This window comes from Bos grunniens, chromosome 5 (assembly GCF_055505025.1).
Source record: "Bos grunniens cultivar Pamir isolate PY7600 chromosome 5, Bosgru_T2T1.0, whole genome shotgun sequence".
In the NCBI taxonomy this organism is placed as follows: Eukaryota; Metazoa; Chordata; class Mammalia; order Artiodactyla; family Bovidae; genus Bos; species Bos grunniens.
Window position 1 is genome coordinate 30000001 of NC_141169.1, and position 21003 is coordinate 30021003.

The window sequence follows — 21003 nt, forward strand, 5'->3', positions numbered from 1 at the left end:
ATTTGATAGAGAAATCACTTCTGAAGTTCAGTCCCTAGACGCGGCTGACTTTGGACATCTCTGCCAGGAGCATGGGACAGTTGGGTTTCATTTTCCAGAACTGATGTTTGAGCTCAATAAGGTGATACAGCTACTCTTTAAAAGTCCTTTTTGTTTTTGTTGTTTTGTTTGAGGTGGCTAACTGCTGAAAAGATTAACATTGAAGAAATTGTCACAATGACTTACCATCCAATCACTTTCCATCTCGGAGATTAATTATGTATTTTCTACACTTGGGACCACAAAACGTGTGTGTAGAAAACTGCATCCTGCTTTGATGGGCAGGAAAAGGAGGTACTAAGTAAGTGTATTTGAAATGTCAGACCCTTTTGCCTAAGCACAAAGAATACAATCAGGTCAGAAAATCTAAACTCTGAATAAATTTAAGCTCTTTACACCATGTCTGAAACATGAAATACTAAGTTCAATTATGACTGGTTGAAATGTTGTAGGTGCTAATAAGCCTCTACCAAATAAGAGAGGATTTTCAAGCTACATTCACTGAAATCAATGTCAAGCCCTTTCTGTGTACTTTAATCTGAATGCTTATAATTTTTCCTAAACATACCCTCCATTCTGAAGTTAATTTTGCATGTGACATGTAAATATAAGCCTTCCTATGAATGGAGAAGCAAAGACGTGAAGTTCAACTCTGATAAATTTCTACAACTTCTTTGCTCTATTTTTGCAGCTACTGTTCAGTTCAATTCATTTTCTTACTCATGGAAGCCAGAATTTGCAGCGTGTGCTGAGTTTTTCTCTGCTATTTAGTTAGGCATTTCCTTCTACTTTTAAAAATGTCATTTTCAGCCAAAATTCACGCTTGCAGACCTCCTCTTTCACGTTCCTCCTCATAACAGCATTGCAGAACTTTCATTATCTTCAGGGTTTTCAAATTACCTTTGTCCCCCACTTTACCTCCTCTCTGGCCTCCGCAGTACTACTCCCCCCGGCTAAAGTCCCAGTGACACAAATATCCAAAACCCAACTACTGAACCCTCCTCAATACCCCTGCACCTAACCAAGAGTCTCCATAGTCTGCTAACCAGCGTATGATTCAGACTACACTTTCTGATACTGGGGGTAAGTCTGAAAGAACTGATGGAAAAGATACTTGGGTTTTAGTGGCTCAGTGGTAAAGAATCCGCCTGCAATGCAGGAGACACAGGTTTGATCTCTGGATCGGGAGATCCCCAGGAGAAAGAAACGGCAACCCACTCCAGTACTCTTGCCTGAGAAATCCCCTGGACAGAAGCCTGGCAGGCACAAGCCAGGGGTCTCAAAAGAGTTGCACGTGACTTAGTGACTAAACAACAAAGGTGAACGTCAGAATTTGACACTACTGAATGAGCTCACTAAAGACTTTTTTCTCCGTGTGATCAGCTTGGACATAGAGTATAGAGGATCCTCTTAGGGGTTCCTTACTAACTTTTTGTTAAATGCTGTAAGAACAAGCAAAAAACTTCCCAGCAGGCCTGGGGTGGGTGCTGTAGTGGCTAAAAGCCTTTCAGGCTGGTGAGAACCCACTACTGCAGCAGCTGAGCCCCAGCCTCTAAAGGCAACACCGGGTGCTGGGGAACCCAGCTGGGGGCCTGGCGACAAACAGGAGCTCCTGATTAGCTTTTCCAAATCCAGCCTTACCTCCCTCTGATCCATGCCCTAACTAGTACTACTTTTATACCCTCCTTTCTCCAAAATATGTATTTAACTCTTAACATGTGTTAAGCTCTGTGCAGCTGGCCCAAGCTACTAGAACAAATTACAAATCTGTGTTCCTGCTCTGCTAAAATTCTTCAGTGGTATTCAAGATTCCTCAAGATTTGCCCACTGATTATCTTTCCAGCCTGATCTCCCACCTCTTCCTGGGTCCTTGCTTTCTAAGTTTCAGTCCTAATGAACTATTTTCAGGTTTACTATCTGATGTTATTTCCCTAACTTTGTCTGCCATGACATGGTTCAGATGTCTTAGCCTAAGAGAAAGCCTCTTGTCAATCAGCCCCAGGTTAGGTACAAAGGAAAATTCTGTGTGGCCTGTAATTTCTATTTTCTGACCGAACACTTTTCACTCCTTCCTTCCTTCCAGTGTGTGAAAATACATATCTAATAATATCAGCTCATAAAATAACTGTCCTTTTCCTCGTCTCCTCTAAAGCCATTTTCGTGAGGGTGTGATACACACCCTGTTTTTTCAATTCAAGAAAAGGATAAGGTAGCCTTGGTTGGTAACGGAGGGAAAAAAAAATCTGGAGAAAGTAAAATAACATTCCAGTTAGTCTTCTGGCTTAATTCTGCTTGTTCTTAAAACAGTAACTGTGCTACAGAGACTATCCTAGCACAGAGCACAGTAGATGGATGTGGGACCGGCTTACTATGCCACATGCCCTGAGGTCTATGATTCACTTCTGCTTGTCAGTGCTGGACATGGTGTAGCTGGAGTATGCCCCCACAGCCAGCCACAGCACATCACCTTTTCTTTTACCATGGGTATTTTCTGGGCGAGAAGAAATAAAGTTTATGGGTTTCGGGTCAAATCAGTTCAGTTCAGTCACTCAGTCATGTCCAACTCTGCAACCCCATGGACTGCCACACACCAGGCTTCCCTGTCCATCACCAAGTCCCGGAACTTGCTCAAACTCATGTCCATCAAATCAGTGACATCATCCAACTATCTCATCCTCTGTAGACCCCTTCTCCTCCCACCTTCAATCTTTCCCAGCCTCAGGGTCTTTTCTAAGGAGTCAGTTCTTCGCATCAGGGGGCCAAAGTATTGGAGTTTTAGCTTCAACATCAGTCCTTCCAAAGAATATTTAGGACTGATTTCCTTTAGGACTGACTGGTTTGGTTTCTGTGCAGTCCAAGGGAATCTCAAGAATCTTCTCCAACACCACAGTTCAAAACCATCACTTCTTCAGCACTCAGCTTTCTTTATAGTCCAACTCTCACATCCATACATGACTACTGAAAAATCATAGCTTTGACTAGATGGATCTTTGTCAGCAAAGTAATGTCTCTGCTTTTTAATATGCTGTCTAGGTTTGTCATAGCTTTTCTTCCAAGGAGCAGTCTTTTAATTTCATGGCTGCAGTCACCATCTGCAGTGATTTTGGAGCCCCCCAAAATAAAGTCTCTCACTGTTTCCCCATCTATTTACCATGAAGTGATGGGACCAGTTGCCATGATCTTCGTTTTTTGAATGTTGAGTTTTAAGCCAGCTTTTTCACTTGCTTTCACTTTCATCGAGGGGCTCATCAATTCCTCTTTGCTTTTTTATGGGTTTACCAATCTGAAATTTCATTGTTAAGTTTCTGTTCTAGCTCCATAAGTCAAAAGACTAATCAACAGCCCTGAAAAACACAGAAAGACCTGCCTCTTCCAAGAGAGTCTACTGAGCTTTCCTAGTACCATCTCATAAGACCCCAGCCCTCTGCTTTCTTATTTATTTATTCACACTGCCTTTGTACTTGCCTGGCTCCCCTGCTGGCCTTGAGGGCAGAAATGTTTTATTTGGGGCTATAACCCCAGCTAATAAAGAGTACCTACTACATCTGGCATGTAACAAGTACTCAACAAATGGCTGATGAATGAATTAATATAGACCTGTTGGCACTTTAAGAGAAAAAAATAAATATCAGGAGCTCTCAGGATGTACAGTTCACACTACAGTAGGTGAAACTGTTCCAGCAGTAATTTTCCGTTCCCTCTCACCTGATCGGTATCGTTCATCCCTGGCTCCCCCAGATCGACTTCGATGATACTTAGAAGGAGCGGAAGTTGTAGCTGCAGATGGAGCAGGTGTTTGGTTTCTGTGTTCTTTCTGTACTGATGAATCAGTTTCTAAAAAAGGAAGTTTTGGAAGATGGTTATCACGGTAACAATAATAACTAACATTTTCTGAGCACTTAACAGCATTTCCACAACACTTTGAGATAGGTAATACTACCCATCTACAGTAAAGGGTTAGAGAGCTTTAATACGTTAAAAAAAAAAAAAATACAAAGGCATCCAGACTAAAACAAAACAAAACAGAACATTATCTTGACAATGCAATTGCCAACAGGTGATGGGAGATATAAGGAGGTGAAAAGGAGAGACTCCACAAACTGGGAAGATGGGGGATACGGTGGGGTGTACATGATCCCCTAATCCTGTACAGTTGCAGAAAACATAGCTTGGGAAGCGTTAGTCTCCCTACCATAAGTTACTCCCAATAAACATGTCATTAAAACAAAACTAGAGTGCTTACTCTGCAAACATAGCTTCAAGTCAAGTCTTATTAGCCCCTCTTCCAACCGGAGGCATCGCCGAACTTAACCCTTTCCAGTCCCTGCCCTGTCCCCACATTCTGTCCTCCCAACATTTACTGTTTCTCATCAAGAATATGGGGAAGACTGCAATCCTATTCCTGGGCATATATCTGGAGAAAAACATGATTCAAAAGGATACATGCACCCCAATGTTCATAGCAGCACTGTTTACAATAGCCAAGACATGGAAGCAACCTAATGTCCATCAGAAGAGGAACAGCTAAAGAAGATGTGGTACATATATATGATGGAATATTACTCAGCCAATAAAAGGAATAAAATAATGCCACTGCCATTTGCAACAACATGGATGGACCTAGAGAGTGTCTTTTGAAGTCAGACAGAGAAGGAGAAATACCATATGACATCCCTTATATGTGGAGTCAATAAAGAAATGATAACAAATAAACTTATTTACAAAACACTCTCACAGACTTAGAAAATGAACTTACAGCTACTGGGGGAAAGGATGGGAGCTTGGGATGGTCATGTACACACTGCTACATTCAAAATGGGTAACCAACAAGGACCTGCTGTACAGCACATGGAACTCTGCTCAATGTTGTGTGCCAGCCAGGATGGGAAAAAGGTTTGGAGGAGAATGGATACTTGTATATGTATGGCTAAGTCCTCTACTGTCACCTGAAACTACCACAATACTGTTAATCAACTATACCCAAATACAAAATAAAAAATATGAGGGGGGATATGGAGAAGAGAAAATAAGCAGGGAAATAAGCAGAGGAAAAATACTTTGTTCTGATATTTTACTGTATTTTTTCTTTTCAAATGGTATTAGCTCCCAAGTCATAATTTTTTAAAATTGTAGTAAGAATATTTAACATGAGATGTAATCCATTAACAAATCAAGTGTATAATATGGTACTGTAAACTACAGGTATGATGTTGTTACACAGCACCTTCAGAACTCATTCATCTTGTATAGTTAAAACTTTTACCCCCTGAGTAGCAATTCCCCGTTTCCCCCACCCCCCGGCCTCTGGCAACCACCATTCTACTCTCTGCTTCTACGAGTTTGACTATTTTGATTCTTTGTTCTTCTGTGATTCACTAAGTCTCATGTCCTCCAGGTTCATCCATGTTGTCATATATTATAGAATTTTCTTATTTTGAGCTGTATTTTAAGTTTCTTCAGTAGCATTTAGCTGTGCTCAGAAAGGTACCAGTCATAGCAAACACCCTCTTCCAACAACACAAGACCCTACACGTGGACATCACCAGATGCTCAACACCAAAATCAGACTGATTCTATTCTTTGTAGCAAAAGATGGAGAAGCTCTATATAGTCAGCAAAAACAAGACCAGGAGCTGACTGTGGCTCAGATCATGAACTCCTTATTGCCAAATTCAGACTGAAATTGAAGAAAGTAGGGAAAACCACTAAACCATTCAGGTATGACCTAAGTCAAATTCCTTATGCTTATACAGTGGAAGTCAGAAATAGATTTAAGGGCCTAGATCTGATAGATAGAGTGCCTGATGAACTATGGAATGAGGTTCGTGATATTGTACAGGAGACAGGGATCAAGACCATCCCCATGGAAAAGAAATGCAAAAAAGCAAAATGGCTGTCAGGGGAGGCCTTACAAATAGCTGTGAAAAGAAGAGAAGCGAAAAACAAAGGAGAAAAGAAAAGATACAAGCATCTGAATGCAGAGTTCCAAAGAATAGCAAGGAGAGATAAGAAAGCCTTCCTCAGCTATCAGTGCAAAGAAATAAAGGAAAACAACAGAATGGGAAAGACTAGAGATCTCTTCAAGAAAATCAGAGATACCAAGGGAACATTTCATGCAAAGATGGGCTCGATAAAGGACAGAAATGGTATGGACCTAACAGAAGCAGAAGATATTAAGAAGAGGTGGCAAAAATACACAGAAGAACTGTACAAAAAAGATCTTCACGACCCAGATAATCATGATAGTGTGATCACTCACCTAGAGCCAGACATCCTGGAATGTGAAGTCAAGTGGGCCTTAGAAAGCATCACTACGAACAAAGCTAGCAGAGGTGATGGAATTCCAGTTGAGCTATATCAAATCCTGGGAGATGATGCTGTGAAAGTGCTGCACTCAATATGAGAGCAAATCTGGAAAACTCAGCAGTGGCCACAGGACTGGAAAAGGGCAGTTTTCATTCCAATCCCAATGGCAACGCCAAAGAATGTTCCAACTACCGCACAATTCCACTCATCTCACATGCTAGTAATGCTCAAAATTCTCCAAGCCAGGCTTCACCACTACATGAACCGTGAACTTCCTGATGTTCAAGCTGGTTTTAGAAAAGGCAGAGGAACCAGAGATCAAATTGCCAACATCCGCTGGATCATGGAAAAAGCAAGAGAGTTCCAGAAAAACATCTATTTCTGCTTTATTGACTAAGCCAAAACCTTTGACTGTGTGGATCACAATAAACTGTGGAAAATTCTGAAAGAGATGGGAATACCAGACCACCTGACCTGCGTCTTGAGAAACCTGTATGCAGGTTAGGAAGCAACAGTTAGAACTGGACATGGAACAACAGACTGGTTCCAAATAGGAGAAGGAGTACATCAAGGGTGTATATCGTCACCCTGCTTATTTAACTTCTATGCAGAGTACATCATGAGAAACGCTGGGCTGGAAGAAGCACAAGCTGGAATCAAGATTGCTGGGAGAAAAATCAATAACCTCAGATATGCAGATGACACCACCCTAATGGCATAAAGTCAAGAGGAACTAAAAAGGCTCTTGATGAAAGTGAAAGAGGAGAGTGAAAAAGTTGGCTTAAAGCTCAACATTCAGAAAATGAAAATCATGGCATCCGGTCCCATCACTTCATGGGAAATAGATGGGGAAACAGTGGAAACAATGTCAGACTTTATTTTGGGGGGCTCCAAAATCACTGCAGATGGTGATTTCAGCCATGAAATTCAAAGACGCTTACTCCTTGGAAGGAAAGTTATGACCAACCTAGATAGCATATTGAAAAGCAGAGACATTACTTTGCCAACAAAGGTCCGTCTAGTCAAGGCTATGGTTTTTCCAGTGGTCATGTATGGACGTGAAAGTTGGACTGTGAAGAAAGCTGAGCGCCAAAGAACTGATGCTTTTGAACTGTGGTGTTGGAAAAGACTCTTGAGAGTCCCTTGGACTGCAAGGAGATCCAACCAATCCATTCTAAAGGAGATCAGTCCTGGGTATTCTTTGGAAGGACTGATGCTAAAGCTGAAACTCCAATACTTTGGCCACCTTATGCAAAGAGTTGACTCCTTGGAGAAGACTCATGCTGGGAGCGATTGGGGGCAGGAGGAGAAGGGGATGGCAGAGGATGAGATGGCTGGATGGCATCACCGACTCGATGGACAGAAGTCTGGGTGAACTCCGGGAGTTGGTGATGGACAGGGAGGCCTGGCGTGCTGAAATTCATGGGCTTGCAAAGAGTCGGATACGACTGAGCGACTGAACTAAACTTAGGAAGGTGTCACCTATCCAGACAACAGCTAAGAATTGGCTTATGAAGCCAAAATATAAAAAAGCAGACTGAAAGCACAGTGTTCTGGGGAATGCAAGCATCAGCTCTACAAACCTCAGCAAAGGCTGAGGGGAATCACAGTGCTATTGGAACTGAGACGTTAATGACAAAGTCATACTGATTTTCAAAACTGGTCCGAGTGCTAGAGAAGCCGTGTATAAGAACTTCAGCCCACAGTTGCAGCTGAGCTCTGCATCCCATGTGACTGAAGCCATCTTGGACCTTTCAGACCTGGTGAAAATCACTTAGTGACTCCAGGTGGCACCATGTGGCCCATAAGAATCACTCAACTGAGCCCTGTCCAAATTCCTGATCCACAAAGTCATAATATATAATAAAAAAGGCTTCCTTTATTTTTCATATACTGCTTTTAAGAAGACAAGAAACCGTGTATTTCAGGGTGCTCTCTATATTAAAGTGCTTTTATGGACCTTTAAACATTTATTTTCCTAGTACCAGAGATTTTTATTATAAAAATTACGTATTATCTGAGCAGAACAAATTTAAAAACTGAGACTTAAATGTAATGTCTGGGGTTGTAAATGAAGTTTTAATATTTTTAGGTTTTAATTTTTTAATCAATCTAAATCTTCTTGATAATCCACTTCACAGAAGACTTGTACTGATTCTTGATATATTCATACCTTATGTCATTTGTAAGGTTTATTTCTCTAGAATAGGGGTCAACAAACCATAGCCCATGTCTGTTTTCATATAAACAGTTTTACCAGAACATAACTACACACATCTGTTAACATATTGCCTATGTGAAGGCAGAGATGAATTACTGTGACAGAGACTGTATGGTCCTCAAAGTCTAAAATATTTACTATCTGGCCCTTTACGGAAAAAGTTTCCCAGCTCCAGTCTATAATAATAAATGCTACATTTAAGTGTTTGCTTTCTGCTAGGCACTGTGCATTTAGAAGTTCACACATTTGATCTTATTTATTCCTCACAACAACTGTACAAAGGAAGAACTATCACTATCAACTTTTTACAGAAAAGAAACAGTGATACGGATTATTTTATCCAAAGTCACCAAGTCAGAGGATGCAAGAGCCAGGATTCAAACCCAAGTCTAACTCCACTGGTTCTCCTAAGAGGAAAGCAATCAGAATTAATAACTTAGTATCAGTTCAGGTCAGTTCAACCGCTCAGTCATGTCCAGCTCTTTGCAACCCTATGAACGGCAGCACGCCAGGCCTCCCTGTCCATCACCAACTCCAGAGTTTACCCAAACTCATGTCCATTGAGTTGGTGATGCCATCCAACCATCTCATCCTCTGTTGTCCCCTCCTTCTCCTGCCCTCAATCTTGCCCAGCATCAGGGTCTTTTCAAATGAGTCAGCTCTTTGCATCAGGTGGCCAAAGTATTGAAGTTTCAGCTTCAACATCAGTCCTTCCAAAGAACACCCAGGACTGAATTCCTTTAGAATGGACTGGTTGGATCTCCTTGCAGTCCAAGGGACTCTCAAGAGTCTTCTCCAACACCACAGTTCAAAAGCATCAATTTTTCGGCACTCAGCTTTCGTTATAGTCCAACTGTCACATCCATACATGACTACTGGAAAAACCACAGCCTTGACTACAGACCTTTGTTGACAAAGTAATGTCTCTGCTTTTTAATATGCTGTCTAGGTTGGTCATAACTTTCCCTCCGAGAAATAAGCGTCTTTTAATTTCATGGCTGCAATTACCATCTGCAGTGATTCTGGAGCTCCCAAAAATAAAGACAGCCACTGTTTCCACTGTTTCCCCGTAATTTAGTATAGGGTTTACAGTCAGGAGTTAAGAGAACATGTTTTGTCATTTGTTTTTTTTTTTTAATCACCTGCCTTCATGTAAAAGATTCTGCAAAAAGCCCCTCCCTCCAAAAATAAAGTTTTCAACCATTCTCTACAGAAATTATTTAAAACATATTTCAATTAACTTTAGAGAATAAAAAATAGAAAGGGGCTATTTTTATTTGTATGGTCAGATGATATATATAGAAAGGAAATCAGATTAGCACACATGAGCTACTTTGCCCGTAAACATGTACAGAGAAAATGGTGCACCTCATGCGAAGAGTTGACTCATTGGAAAAGACTGATGCTGGGAGGGATTGGGGGCAGGAGGAGAAGGGGACAACAGAGGATGAGATGGCTGGACAGCATCAGTGACTTGATGGACGTGAGTCTCAGTGAACTCCGGGAGTTGGTGATGGACAGGGAGGCCTGGAGTGCTGCGATTCATGGGGTCGCAAAGAGTTGGACATGACTGAGCGACTGAACTGAAATGAATTTAAAACACGATCTTTGCATTACTTTTCGGAGGTACAGTGAATATATAACTGAATTACCTATCACTAATTTCTTTTTAATTAAATAAGCAGATTTGCTGCTGCTGTTGCTGCTGCTAAATTGCTTCAGTCGTGTCCGACTCTGTGCGACCCCATAGACGGCAGGCTACCAGGCTCTTCTGTCCATGGGATTTTCCAGGCAAGAGTACTGGAGTGGGGTGCCACTGCCTTCTCCAAGCAGATTTGCTAGGATAAACCAAACTACCCTGCTAAGAAACATGGCACCTTCAAATTAGATAACTAATAATCCAAAGGATGAAAAGCAGGAATATGGATTCTCGTTTCACAAAGGATGCTAACACACAATTGATATACCTTTTCTGATTCCTCTCGCATTATGCTTTTACTTTGTATTTTTCAATGTAGTTAATTAGGAAAAAGAAGATAATGTGGACTAAATAAAAATTTTTTACCAAGAAATGATCCGGAGGTGAGAAGGGAAGTGAGAGTTGATCTATCTGTTTGAGGAAGAACTAGAGAGAATGAACATTTCCACTGAGGATTATCTAGAGGTTATCATACATCAAACCACAAGGAAATGTAATACAGATACAGACATTTGATGAGAACTGAGTCAGATGACACTTAGCCAAGAGATCTGCGGAAACTGGTACCCACCTCCAAAAAAAAGCCTCACAACACCCTATTCACCAATTCACCAAGCAACATTAGTATGATGCTCAGCAAAGTTTAGCTCAGTCTCCTTAGGAATTTAGTCTTCCAAATGGACGAGGTCTCTTTTGGGTCTAAAATCATGGCAGACATTTCGAGGTAGCTTGTCAGAAGCGAAACCAAAAGGTTGACTTGCAGTTTCAATAAGTGGCTGACAAGTTGGTTCAGTGAGCATTCCTCGGGTGCCGAACACACGATGCCACTAACATATAGATTTCTGACAGAACAAGTGCCAAGAGAAGTCGCTCAGTCGTGTCCGACTCTTTGCGACCCCATGGACTGTAGCCCACCAGGCTCCTCCATCCATGGAATTTTCTAGGCAAGAGTACTGGAATGGGTTGCCATTTCCTTCTCCAGGGGATCTTCCTGACTTTGACTCAAATGTGTAACACACTTGCTTCAAGTTCAAGAGAGGTGATATAAAAAACCAAAACAATAAAAATTAATTCCTAGGAACTCAATCACTTTAAGTGTAACATGGGAGCTCAATAATGAAACTCTGCAGCTTATCTTTTTGAATGTGAATAATCACTCTCCAAGTTATTATAAATTTTATCTTCTAAAAACTTCTATTTCCATGAAGTTTTTTTTTTTAACATAAAGATTTCCAGATAGATTTCATTTGTGCATTGAAAAAATGGAAAGCAAATAAAATAAAATGTCAGTAGTAATTATCTCAGGGCAATGAGACCGGATGTTTTACTTTCCCATAGGCTTTACTGGGTTTCTATAATTTAGAAAAGTTCTCTTTTTCAGTATATAAAAATAATGTATGTTCATTATAGAACATCAAGATAACAGTTAAGTATAAAGAAAAAAATAAAAATGACACTGGATTTTCTTAATTTGAAGGTCATACCACGGAGAGCAGATTCTTACCAAAATAGGTTAAAATAATATCCAGTTTTCAGCTTCCTAGATAAATTACAACACTGTGAGCAGAATTTTTCCAACCTTCTAAAACCAACTGTCTTCTTCTCCTTTCCCCCAAAGCAACTGGTAATTCAGTGCATATCTGAAGGTGAGAGGGAGGAAACTATGTCCTGGTTGGATTAAACAATTTTTGGATGGCTTACTTGCTTCCTTAGCTCACTTGCCAGGGCAACAATGCATCACAGAAGGAAAGCAGGAAACATGGACCACCAGTCTCCTGAAAGAGGAGGAGGGGTCTGGGGGCACAGGGGCCCAGCCAGGCATTATTTAATAGCATGCTCAGCATCAGCTGGGCAGGCAAGATGCTGCTTAAAGAGGACCATGCCCTGGCCATGGTTTCACACTCCAACGACATCTCAGGAATCACCTGGGGCCCAAAAGCAGAGCTTTCTATAGTTTGAATAAGATGTGCACTATTTCACTACCACAGTAAGAAGCTAAAAAAAAGCAAAGATGGAATTAACTACAAGTATCAACATGATATGTATTAAATGCCATGAAAAGTGAAAAACTATGCAAACATATAAAAGGGTCTCAAGTGATAAAAGAACACAAAATATTATGTATATTATTACAACTGTGTATGTAAAACTATTCATCGATAATTATACGGACTGGAGGGCACATAAAATCCCTCAAGTAGTTAGGATGAGGTAGTGATAGCTGCTGTGGAGAAATTGACCATTTTATTTAACTAAATATAGGTTAAGTGCTGAGGAGAGCTGAGAACCTCATAAATCAAGCCTTCTTCAAAACTTCTAAATTCTAGAGCAAAACATCCTTGAGCTCCAAAGAAAAGGATTACTGCTGATTACAACATACAGTGACCACTTCAGTTTAGGGGTTCCCGGATCTTTCAGTCTGTTATACTCAGTATCCACTAGGGGTCACCCTTATGTTTAAATAGGGATGATAGAATGTTTAACAATAAGTTTAGACAAATTTTCATCTCTTCTACAACACAAAGCCTCCTTTCTCAATGGTCAACATGTACATAATTTACTGTTCTCTGACAGAAAGAGACAACAGAGTCTCCCATGATTCTATTGTTGGAACATAACAACAATGATAACCTGGAAAAGAAGCTGATCTTTAGCATAAACTACGCAAAATTTCCAATTCAGGTACATGGAAGAAAGCCAACTTCAGCTTCTTATCTTTCAACTCTGCCAATGATTTAACAGAAATTTTCATCTGCAAGAGTCATAGAGGGAAGGAGGATGTGCTCTGAGAACCAAGGAATACAATGCTTCAACTTAGAGTGATCAGAGTAGACATGCTCACTGGTCTCAGTGCAGGTGTCCAGAGAAGTAGACACCTTTTTCTTCAATTTAGCGCTCATAATAAATAAGTGATCATTCATTCATGTATATCTTTTACATCATGATATGTGCTGAGAGGGGGAAAAACAAGGTTCTCTGAGCCTACACAATGAGGGATTTAATTTATACTAGAGTTTTAGGGGCAGTCTGTTAAAAGGAGACTCTGATGTAGGTTTCAGTTAGGCTTAAGAGTGGTGGGGGTGGGGGTGTTCCTGGGGGAGGGGCCACTTTATACAAAAGCACAGTATTCTAAGTCCAGTGAGGGAGAAAAATCTTGACAAGTCTGAGGAAGATCGAAGGGGCTGAAGCACAGTGAAAGAGGTGGAGTGAGACAAAATGAGGCTGGAGAAGAAAAGCGGGGTCAGGTCACTTTGTCCTAAACCAAAAGAGCAGCCTTTGAAGGGATTTGGACAGGAAATGACAAAATAACAATGATAATACAGTTCTGTGGCTCTTTAAACTTTAGAAACACCATCTCATTTTATATTCACAATAACATTATCTGATAGATATCATTAAGGAAGCAGGACACCCATCACAGATTAAATTTATTTTCCTACAGTGAGAGTGTGTCCATAATCACCTTGAATCATTATATAAGCAGAGCCTCCACTCCCATCTCCACCCTCCACCCTGGGTGAAGGTACCCTGAATCACTCAGAGATTCTTCCATGAACGCTCACTGAGGAGAGCCTTCCTCAGAAAGTTGAGTGATTAACCAGCCCTACTGCCTGCGGGTAGGGAGGAAAGAGTCTGCATTTCAAGTATGGAAAGGGGCCACCTGCCATGGTGAATCCTAGGGGTGGATTCTGGGAGGGAGAAGAACTGGAGGTTCTGGGTCTGAGAAGCTTCCCAGGCCACTTGGCATCAGGAAAACGGCTGTGTGTGGGCTAAAAGAACACAATACCAAGAGCTTTGCCCTGAGAATTCAAGTGGGGTGTCTTGGCTGAGCCTAGCAGAGTGGGGTCCCTTCCTTAGAGTGGCTGAGGCGGGACCCAGGTTTAGCATTGGGTTAGCATTACTGATCACAAAGTAAGGACTGGTTTTCAACAGCACCCCATGAGGCACTGAGGGGCAGCAGCAGACAATGGGGCTCTTCCCTTTCGGATGTGGAAGCTGCACTGACCACCTCTCCTCCTGCACTAGCGGTGTCCCAGGGGGTTCCTGGATAATCCAAAAGGAAAGAGAAACCCAAAGAGAAAAACGGTGGACTTCCTTCTAATGAGGCATACGGGGACAAATAAGATTGTAATGCATGCTCCAGTTCATAGTGACTGTACTGCTGTTCAAATCTAGCAAATAAAAGGGCAGAACTGGGACTGGAATGTTCTTTTCGGTATGCTGTGATCCTCACTTGGGAGGAAACTTCTGTATTAAAATGCGATAGTGGAAATACAATAGATCCCACCCTCCCACTCTCATCACAAAAAAAGCCACAGAACTCTATCTCAGTTCAGTTCAGTAGCTCAATCATTTCCGACTCTTTGCAAACCCATGGACTGCAGCACACCAGGTTTCCCTGTCCATCACCAACTTCCGGAGCCTACTCAAACTCATGCCCGTCGCGTCAGTGATGCCATCCAACCATCTCATCCTCTGTCATCCTCTGCTCCTCCCGCCCTCAATCTTTCCCAGCATCAGGGTCTTTTCCCATGAGTCAGTTCTTTGTATCAGGTGGACAAAGTATTGGAGTTTTAGCTTCAACATCAGTCCTTCCAATGAATATTCAAGACTGATTTCCTTTAGGATGGACTGGTTGGATCTCCTTGTGGTCCAAGGGACTCTCAAGAGTCTTCTCCAACACCATAGTTCAAAACCATCACTTCCTCAGCACTGTCCAACTCTCACATTCATACATGACTACTGGAAAAACCGTAGCTTTGACTAGATGGACCTTTGTTGGCAAAGTAATGTCTCTGCTTTTTAATATGCTGTCTAGGTTGGTCATAGCTTTTCTTCCAAGGAGCAAGCATCTTTTAATTTCAAGGCTGCAATCACCATCTGCAGTGAGTTTGGAGCCCCCAAAAATAAAGCCAGCCACTGTTTCCCCATCTATTTGTCATGAAGTAATGGGACTGGATGCCAGTGATCTTAGTTTCCTGAATGTTGAGCTTTACGCCAACTTTTTCACTCTCCTCTTTCACTTTCATCAAGAGGCTCTTTAGTTCCTCTTCATTTTCTGCCATAAGGGTGGTGTCATCTCCATAACTGAGGTTATTGATATTTCTCCCGGCAATCTTGATCCAGCTTCTGCTTCATCCAGTCTCGCATTTCGCATGATGTACTCTGCATAGAAGTTAAATAAACAGGGTGCCAATATTCAGCCTTGATGTACTCCTTTCCCTATTTGGAACCAGCCTGTTGTTCCATGTCCACTTCGAACTGTTGCTTCCTGACCTGCATATAGGTTTCTCAAGAGGCAGGTCAGGTGGTCTAGTATTCCCATCTCTTTCAGAATTTTCCACAGTTTGTTGTGATCCACACAGTCAAAGGCTTTGGCATAGTCAATAAAGCAAAAGTAAATATTTTTCTGGAACTCTCTTGCTTTTTCCATGATACAGCAGATGTTGGCAATTTGATCTCTGGTTCCTCTGCCTTTTCTAAATCCAGCTTGGACATCTGGAAGTTCATGGTTCACGTACTGTTGAAACCTGGCTTGGAGAATTTTGAACATTACTTTGCTAGCGAGTGAGATGTGTGCAATTGTGCGGTAGTTTGAGCATTCTTTGGCATTGCCTTTCTTTGGGATTGGAATGAAAACTGCCCTTTTCCAGTCCTGTGGCCACTGCTGAGTTTTTCAGATTTGCTGGCATATTGAGTGCAGCACTTTCACAGCATCATCTTTTAGGATTTGGAATAGCTCAACTGGAATTCCATCACCTCCACTAGCTTTGTTCGCAGTGATGCTTCCTAAGGCCCACTTGACTTCACATTCCAGGATGTCTGGCTCTAGGTAAGTGATACACCATCATGGTTATCTGTCTACCTAATATTTACATATCTGGGAATGTTCTATAGCATTCCAGAATGCTGTTCTTGATTTCAACAGCCAGTTTCAGGTTCATGTCCCTTTGCATTTCCTCAGTATTTTGTTTAGAACTTTCTTACAGGGCTTTTTTTCCCTCTGTATTTTATGATTATTTGTATACCTATCTTATCTTTCCTATTAAAGTATAAATAAACTTGAGGTCAGAGATCTTAACTCATTTTGTATATCCTGCAGTAATTAACTGGGTCCTATACTGCAAGCACCCAAATTTTGGGTTAAGATAAATAATTATGATCTTGTCTGTCTCTTCATTTCCACCAATGATAGGGGGAGTGGCTGGAAAAACCAAAGACAAAAATGAAGAGGAACCAACCGTTAATCTCAGAAGTCTGCTTATCTGTGTATCTCTAAGCCACACAATGTTTATGCAAAAATTTGTGCCTCTCAAAATCTTCATACAATCATATGAGGTCATTAAGAAAAACAGGATCATGGACTATCCTTGAGAGGAGTTATCAGAGTCTTTAGAGAAAAAGGATAAAATTTCCAAGGCTTTCTTTTGTTTTCTTCTAATTTGGTTATACACACATTTGCACAATCTCAAAGGCAGAACTGAACTCAGAAGGGCCGTGATGGAAGGGCTGGGGAACATCTGGCAAGCTCAGAGTATGTACATACACTGGAACACTGGTGAGCAAATACCCTCCAGCAAAGTAGGCAGCAAGCACAAAAGGAATCTGAATTTGTGAAAAAACTTTGGATCACCAGTACTTCTTACCAGGGCAAGCTAGAAAATGCTAACACATAACCATATTCATAAACTGACATGCTGCTGCTACTGCTGCTGCTAAGTTGCTTCAGTCGTGTCCGACTCTATGTGACCCCACAGAGCAGCCCACTAGGCTCTCCTGTCCCTGGGATTCTCCAGGCAAGAACACTGGAGTGGGTTGCCATTTCCTTCTCCAATACATGGAAGTGAAGTGATAGTGAAGTCACTCAGTCGTGTCCGACTCTTAGCGACCCCATGAACTACAGCCCACCAGGCTCCTCCGTCTATGGGATTCTCCAGGCAAGAGTACTGGAGTGGGGTGCCATTCTTACCCCTAAAAGGACTGTAGGTAAGGGCCTGGGGAAAAAATAATTGAGGAAATCTAGGCCAGGAAGGAATATATAAAAGGCGAGATCCTCTTTTGAAGCAGAAGACAAATACAATTAAATGCAGTGAAAGACAGCAGGACAAAGTCAAAGGATAAAGGAAGAAAAACAAATACACAAAGGTCACAATGATCTCAAACACACGAAGACAGAATGGAATGTGTACATCAATGCCATCAAAAACAGAAGCTGCCGTAATGTCCTAAAGCAAAGGATGTGGGTCCAAGAGAAGATGCCTTGTTGGACTTCACGGCAGTTTTAAACAGTGTAGAATTGCAAAACAGAACTGAGACAGGGCTCTACCTTGGAACCACCCAGAGAAGGGAGGCTGCCGAGTTAATCTAATCAGGCTGTGATAAGAGACCGTTTGATCAGCTTGCTGGTGCACAGCCAGCAAAAGAGGCACCGACGTCTTTGAAATCTTTCAGATTGATAGAAACGACCTTTGTACAGTTTTGAACAGTCTTCAAATAGAAATGTTAGAATAAAGTATTCTGATTAAACACAGCAGAATAACACATCTCCCTATCCCCTCAGTTCAATTCAGTTCAGTCGCTCAGTCGTGTCCGACTCTTTGCGACCCCATGAATCGCAGCATGCCAGGCCTCCCTGTCCATCACCAACTCCCAGAGTTCACTCAGACTCATGTCCATTGAGTCAGTGATGCCGTCCAGCCATCTCATCCTCTGTCGTCCCCTTCTCCTCCTGCCCCCAACCCCTTCCAGCATCAGAGTCTTTTGCAATGAGTCAGCCCTTCGCATGAGGTGGCCAAAGTACTGGAGTTTCAGCTTCAGCATCATTCCCTCCAAAGAAATCCCAGGGCTGATCTCCTTCAGAATGGACTGGTTGGATCTCCTTGCAGTCCAAAGGACTCTCAAGAGTCTTCTCCAACACCACAGTTCAAAATCATCAGTTCTTCGGCGCTCAGCCTTCTTCACAGTCCAACTCTCACATCCATACATGACCACTGGAAAAACCATAGCCTTGACTAGACGGACCTTTGTTGGCAAAGGAATGTCTCTGCTTTTGAATATGCTATCTAGGTTGGTCATAACTTTCCTTCCAAGGAGTAAGCGTCTTTGAATTTCATGGCTGCAGTCACCATCTGTAGTGATTTTGGAGCCCAAAAAAATAAAGTCTGACACTGTTTCCACTGTTTCCCCATCTATTTCCCATGAAGTGATGGGACCGGATGCCATGATCTTCGTTTTCTGAACGTTGAGGTTTAAGCCAACTTTTTCACTCTCCTCTTTCACTTTCATCAAGAGGCTTTTTAGTTCCTCTTCACTTTCTGCCGTAAGGGTGGTGTCATCTGCATATCTGAGGTTATTGAGATTTCTCCCGGCAATCTTGATTCCAGCTTGTGTTTCTTCCAGTCCAGAGTTTCTCATGATGTACTCTGCATATAAGTTAAAAAAGCAGGGTGACAATACATAACCTTGACGTACTCCTTTTACTATTTGGAACCAGTCTGTTGTTCCATATCCAATTCTAACTGTTGCTTCCTGACCTGCATACAGATTTCTCAAGAGGCAGGTCAGGTGGTCTGGTATTCCCATCTCTTTCAGAATTTTCCACAGTTTATTGTGATCCACACAGTCAAAGGCTTTGGCATAGTCAATAAAGCAGAAATAGATGTTTTTCTGGAACTCTCTTGCTTTTTCCATGATCCAGCGGATGTTGGCAATTTGATCTCTGGTTCCTCTGCCTTTTCTAAAACCAGCTTGAACATCAGGAAGTTCACGGTTCATGTAGTGGTGAAGCCTGGCTTGGAGAATTTTGAGCATTACTTCACTAGCATGTGAGATGAGTGCAATTGTGCGGTAGTTTGAGCATTCTTTGGCATTGCCTTTCTTTGGGATTGGAATGAAAACTGCCCTTTTCCAGTCCTGTGGCCACTGCTGAGTTTTCCAAATTTGCTGGCATATTGAGTGCAGCACTTTCACAGCATCATCTTTCAGGATTTCAAAGAGCTCAACTGGAATTCCATCACCTCCACTAGCTTTGTTCGCAGTGATGCTTTCTAAGGCCCACTGGACTTCACATTCTACTCTTTCCCAAAACACCACTAGAAAGATAATGAAGGCCTCTAGCAAGATAAGGGAACAATCAGTTCAGGAAGAGAGATGGCATCAAGAGTTGTCTCTAGAAATAACAATAAAATGATGGATTAACTGTTTAAAAAAAAAAAAGGAAATGTAATCCTAGTAAACCAAGTGATTTCGCTGTGAATAATATTTATATTATTTGATATTTGATTATTTATATAATCAAAATAAGGCAAGCACTGAATGCTGATTTAGCAATAACAAAAGTAATACACTGAAAATGCAGTGCACAATGAGTATGAGATGGGAGATGAGAAGCAAGGATAAAGGGAAAAGGAGTGTGTGGTATCCAGGGGGTTGGGGAGGAATGAATAAGAAGAAAAAATTCTAATTTTTTATAGTAGGAAATGAATAAATAATGTCTCATGTTGGGGGAAAAAAAAGTCAAGATGTACTGGTAAAATGTTACACAGAAATAGATAAACACCAGAAGAAACGGTTAAAACAGTTGAAAGACGTGGTCTCTGGGGAAGAAGAGGATACTGCTTATTTTTGTTGTTGTTACAAACCTCACAGTAGTATTTGATTATTTAAAACAGATTCATTAATTTCATTTTAAAAGTAAAAAAATGAAGAGGAATGCTAAATCTCCAATGAAAATCAATATGCTCTGTACAATCTCTTGAGATTTAGCAGACCTAAACGAAAAGATCTACTGAAGGTGGAGACAAGTTGCCAGGACCAGTAATTCTCCAATCTGGAGAGTAGTCTGCTTCTTTCACTACCTGACACTTTCATCTTCACAGATGTTTATGTGCTCAGTCACTCAGTCATGTCCGACTCTGCAACGCCATGGACTGTAGCCCACCAGGCTCCTCTGTCCGTGGGATTTCCCAGGCAAGAATACTGCAGTGGATTGCCACTGCCTTCTCCAAGGGGATCTTCCTGACCCAGGGATAGAACCCACTTCTCCTACACTGGCAGGTGGATTCTTTACCACTGCGCCACCTGGGAAGCTGACAGATGTTTATGCAAGGAAATATTTCTAAATTCTAAATATTCCTTCTGTTTAGTTCCATCTACTATGTGCCAGATACTCATGCCACAAACTGGGGATATAAAGAATTAAAAATAAAAATAAAAGAAAATGTTCCTGATTTTAAAGACCTTACGAGTCCTATGTGGGAAAAATACACATGAACAAATCATAATCTATTGGGTAGTCAGAGAGAGATTCTTAAAAATGCAACTCAAGAAAAAAAAAAAAAATGCAACTCAGATCATGGGAGTGTGGACTGTTTGTGATAGAGCTGGTCAAGGAAGCTGTCTTAGTGATAGTCCTAGTTGAGCAAACCACTAGCAGACAAGAGAGCAAGCCAGGGGATCTCAGGCTGTCTTGTCCAATGCTAGTTGGTTGTCTCAACAGTACTTGGAACACAGAAAGCACTTAGTAAACACATGCTGACCTGAGGTTCTGTCAGCAAACCCATATCGAAATATTATAAACTCTTTTCTATTAAAACCACTTGGAAATAATCAGCTACTTGTATCCAAAGTATGTTCAAGATTAGACTACAGGATCAGACTGGGATGCTATCTCACTACGCAGAACCTTTCATTTTCCTCTAACTCCAAGAACAGCCAACAGTGACTAATTTACAGAGGA

The 21003-nt window shown here is 41.5% G+C and overlaps 1 protein-coding gene across 5 annotated transcripts in view; it reads right to left on the reverse strand.

Moving 5' to 3' along the window:
• DIP2B (DIP2 acetate--CoA ligase B (putative)) overlaps positions 1-21003 on the reverse strand; it is a 231052-nt gene that overhangs the window by 94194 nt on the left and 115855 nt on the right. For all 5 annotated transcript variants that reach the window (XM_086399451.1, XM_086399450.1, XM_086399453.1 and 2 more), the window contains exon 3: positions 3745-3873. In XM_086399451.1, coding sequence (XP_086255577.1) covers positions 3745-3873 — 129 coding nt within the window. The remainder of the gene's footprint in view (positions 1-3744; positions 3874-21003) is intronic.